The sequence below is a fragment of the Indicator indicator genome, chromosome 21, assembly GCF_027791375.1.
Source record: "Indicator indicator isolate 239-I01 chromosome 21, UM_Iind_1.1, whole genome shotgun sequence".
Classification (NCBI taxonomy): domain Eukaryota; kingdom Metazoa; phylum Chordata; class Aves; order Piciformes; family Indicatoridae; genus Indicator; species Indicator indicator.
Genome location: NC_072030.1, coordinates 13,622,867 through 13,626,832, shown reverse-complemented (window position 1 = coordinate 13,626,832; position 3,966 = coordinate 13,622,867). Strand labels below are relative to the sequence as shown.

The 3,966-nt window shown below is 62.1% G+C and overlaps 1 protein-coding gene across 1 annotated transcript; it reads right to left on the bottom strand.

Moving 5' to 3' along the window:
- Nucleotides 1–401: 401 nt before the first annotated feature.
- PGA5 (pepsinogen A5) lies at nucleotides 402–3,743 on the bottom strand. The gene is made up of 9 exons (XM_054390655.1): nucleotides 3,685–3,743; nucleotides 3,441–3,588; nucleotides 2,411–2,528; nucleotides 2,055–2,173; nucleotides 1,760–1,959; nucleotides 1,477–1,593; nucleotides 1,221–1,359; nucleotides 637–729; nucleotides 402–551 (listed from the first exon to the last, which is right to left on the bottom strand). The coding sequence occupies exons 1-9, from the start codon at nucleotides 3,741–3,743 to the stop codon at nucleotides 402–404; spliced, it is 1,143 nt and encodes a 380-aa protein (XP_054246630.1).
- Between the last annotated feature and the right edge of the window lie 223 nt (nucleotides 3,744–3,966).

Genomic DNA, 3,966 nt, shown 5'->3' with positions numbered 1-3,966 from the left:
CAGCCCTGGCTGAGGAGCACCAGCTGCCTTCATAAAGCCTCCTGAGGGGAGCAGTGGGTGGCACAGCTGTGCCCTGGGCAGCCTGAGGGCTCCGCGGGCACCCTCAGCCCCACATTGGTACAGGTGCTGAGGGTCTTCGTGTAGCCACGGGGCCAGAGGCCAGCAGCAGAGGGGGGCAGGGATGAGAGGGCCAGGGGGGCAGGGGTGAGAGGGCCAGGAGGACAGGGGTGAGAGGGTCAGGAGGGGGCTGAGACAGACAGACAGGACACAGGAGAGCCTCTTCATAGCTTTATTGCGGAGAGAAAGGAGCGCTGGGGAGGGGGCGAGGAGGGTCAGCCCTGCCAGACACCAAGCTGGGGCTGCCAGGGCAGAGGGCCAGGCTGCTTGTCCCTGTGGCCAGCTCAGGGGAGAGGGGACAGCCCCACCCTGTTGTTGGCCCTGTCGAAGATGGTGTAGTACTGGCGGATGAAGACGTCCCCCAGGATCCAGAGCTCTCCGGCCTCGGTTGGCACGTCCATGCCCTCGAAGGCAAGGGTGCAGTACCCACCGTTCTGCAGCCCAGAGGGAGGTGGTTAGCAACTGCTGGAGCCCCTCCCCAACCCCCCCACCCCCCCCCACCCCCAGTGGGGTGCTCACCTCTATCACATAGGCAGAGGGGGGCACTTGGAAGGCCTCGTTGTTGATGTAGTAGATGAGGTTGGGCAGCGAGCTGACGGCGCTGCAGCTGATCTGCGGGTGGCACGGGGGAAGGGGGTCAGTGCCCACCCGCCCAGGAGGGACCATGGTGGCCCCAAGGAGCAATCACAGAAAGATTGAGGTTGGAAAAGACCAGCAGCAGATCAGCAAGTCCAACCCAGAACCCTGCTCTGCAAGGTTCACCCCTAAACCGTAGCCCCCAAGCACCACATCCAAACCACCTTTAAACACAGCCAGGGCTGGTGACTCCACCACCTCCCTGGGCAGCACATTCCAAGGCCTTGACCACTCTGACTGGGAAAAAAAAATCCTTCCCTATGCCCAGTCTGAACCTCCCCAGCTGCAGCTTGAGGTCATTCCCTCTTGTTCTGTCACTAATTACCTGGCAGAAGAGCCCAACACCAACCTCTCCCCAGCATCCTTTCAGGGAGTCGTAGAGAGCCATCAGGTGTCCCCTGGGGACCAGTGGAGCAGCACAAACATGCCTCCACCCCACCCCCAATCCCCCAACCCTGGGGCCTCACCTGGCCGTTGGAGTTGGCACCAAAGCTGGCAAAGATAGTGCCAAGGATGTTGCTGGGCACAACCAGCAGCGAGGTGCCAGTGTCCACGATGGCCTGGCAGCCTTGGTAGCAGGCAACAGGTTGTTCACCAATGTAGACGCTGGGGAGAAGGACATGGGGTGAGCTTTCTGGGCTTGGGAGAAGGAGCTGCACCCTAAAACACCATCATGGAGGGGCAAGTATGATGCCAATCTTGGGGGGGCTGTGCCAGGGTTACCCGTCCATGGTGATCTGCCAGTAGGTTTCAGCGGAGAGAGGGATCCAGCTGATGCCGTTGGTGGTGTAGCTGTAGTCGATGGCACCAAAGAGGACAAAGCTGCCACTGGCCCCATTGCTGCAAGGAGGGAAATCACCATGGGAGGGTCTCACCCCATCACTGGCAGTGCCAGCACCGAGGGGGCTTCGCTGCCACCCTCCTCTGCCAGTGCTGGGGACAGCAGCGCCAAGCCAGGTCCTCCAGGGGGTGACCGGTGCCAGAGCCAGCACTAGCCAGGCCTCACCTGCTCAGGTAGACAGAAAAGAGGTCCCTTGCCACCAGGTTCTCTGCCATCATGTTGTCAAAGACAGGGGTGGCACCAGCAGAGGCGATGCTGGGGAATGCCAGCCCCAGGATGCCATCGAAGGGGCTGTAGTAGAAGAAGTCACCAGGCTCTGTCTCAGTCAGCCCAAAGATCTGGTTGAGGACCTTGATGTCTGCAACCTGGGTGGGGAGATGGGGAGAGGGAGGCACGGTTTAAAGGGTGTGGGCAGCGTGGCAGTGTGCCAGCCGGCAGGGGGGGCCGTGGTGCCCCTTACGATGACAGTGTCGTAGCCCAGCACGCCGGTCATGCTGCCAGTGCCATAGGCGATGCTGACGCTGTCGTTGGTGCCCACAAAGGTGGAGGAGGCTGCCGGGTTGAAGCGGTGGTGGTTGCCTGTGGGCACAGAAGGGAGAGATGGGCACAGGTCATCCCTGCCCTTGGGCACCAAGGGTGCCTCCTCCATCATCCGACACCCGGCTGGAGCCATCCTTGGCTCCCAGCTGCAGCCGGAGCTGGGCAGAGCAGGTGACTGTCCAAGCCTGGGGCTTCCCCAAGCTTCCTCCTCCCCTTCCCCCCCCCCCCCCCCCCCCCCCCATCTGCTGGTGGGGCACAGGGCTGCTGGGCACTCACTGCAGGCCAGGCTGGCACAGTAGACGGAGGGCACCCAGAGGTTGGAGGAGCCGGTGTCGAAGATCACAGTGAAGTCCTGCCCTGGGGTCCCGATGGAGATGGTGCCATAGTACTCATTCTGGGGAAGAGAGGAGGAGAGGGGTGAGGAGGAGAGGGGTGAGGAGAAGGGTGAGGAGGAGAGGGGTGAGGAGGAGAGGGGTGAGGAGGAGAGGGGGAGGAGGAGAAGGGGAGGAGGAGAAGGGGAGGAGGAGGGGGGAGGAGGAGAGGGGAGGAGGGAGGGGAGGAGGAGGGGGAGGAGGAGAGGGGGAGGAGGAGGGGTGAGGAGGAGGGGAGGAGGAGAGGGGAGGAGGAGGGGGAGAGGGAGGAGGGGAGGAGGAGGGGTGAGGAGGAGAGGGGTGAGGAGGAGAGGGGTGAGGAGGAGAGGGGTGAGGAGGAGGGGGTGAGGAAGAGAGGGGCAAGGAAGAAAAGGGTGAGGAGGAGGAGAAGAGGAAGGGGTGAGGAGGAGGAGGGTAAGGGGTGAGGTGAGGAGGAGAGGGCTAAGGAGGAGAAGGGTGAGGAGGAGAGGGGTAAGGAGGAGAAGGGTGAGGAGGAGAGGGGTGAGGAGGAGAAGGTTAGAGAGAATGGTAAAGAATTAAAGGGATGGGTAAGGAGCTAGAGAGATGAGGGCAATGGGGAAGGGGCAAGGGGCTTGATTAGCAGCTTAAGGGAATGGGTAAGAGGCTAAGTGGGACAGGTTAAGGGCTAGAGGGATTGGTAGAGGGTTAGAAGGATAGTTAATGAGCTAGTGGGATGAATAACAGGTCAGGGGGATGGGTAAGGGGCTAGTGGGATGGGCGAGGGGCTGGTGGTATGGGTATCAGGTCAGGGGAACAGGTAAGAGGCTGGTGGGATGGGTAAGGGATCAAGGAGCTGGGTGAGGGACTTCTGGGTGGCCTGGGGGATTGTTAAAGGGCCAGGTGAAGGGCTAGAGGGATGAAAAGGGGGCCAGCAGGACAGGCGGGCCAGGGAAGGGTGCCGTCCCCCCGCTCACGTCCATGTAGTTGTGCAGGCGCTCCGCGGACTGCAGGCTGGGGAAGAACTTGACGGCTGGGTTGTAAGGGTGCTGCTGCAGGTACAGATCCAGCAAGCCATGCTCCTTCAGGGCCTGCCTCAAGGATTTCCCCCTCCACAGAGGCACCCTGGGCAGAAGAAGAAGGCGACGACCGCCATCCATCAGCAAGGACCCAAGCAGGGAGGGGGTGCCGGGGAGGGTCCTCCCCAGCGCCGGCGCTCACCTGGAGATGCGGTGGCATTGAGCCAGCGCCACCAAGGCGAGGAGCAGGAGCAGCTTCATGGTGGTCGCTCAGGGGAGTGCAAGGCAGGAGAAGGGAGAGGCTGAGAGTGCCACCTGGCCCCGGGCTGGCTCCTTATATCCCCGCTGGGGCTTGTTTGCCCAGCGGCCCCGATAAGAAAGGCAAACGGCTCCAGGGGCAGTTATCACAACGTCCTTAAGGGAGGTGGCCCCGGAGCAAAGTCAAGTCGAGGGTTTTCCATCCTCACTTTGGGGGCTGACGCCA

Bases quoted from the DNA above. Each gene is read 5' to 3' on its own strand.
- PGA5 (XM_054390655.1), bottom strand. From the start codon at position 3,743: ATGAAGCTGCTCCTGCTCCTCGCCTTGGTGGCGCTGGCTCAATGCCAC. The intron at 3,589-3,684 runs GTGAGCGCCGGC...TCTTCTGCCCAG, and splicing joins CAATGCCACCGCATCTCCAG to GGTGCCTCTGTGGAGGGGGA. The intron at 2,529-3,440 runs GTGAGCGGGGGG...TCTCTTCCCCAG, and splicing joins GCCTGCACAACTACATGGAC to AATGAGTACTATGGCACCAT.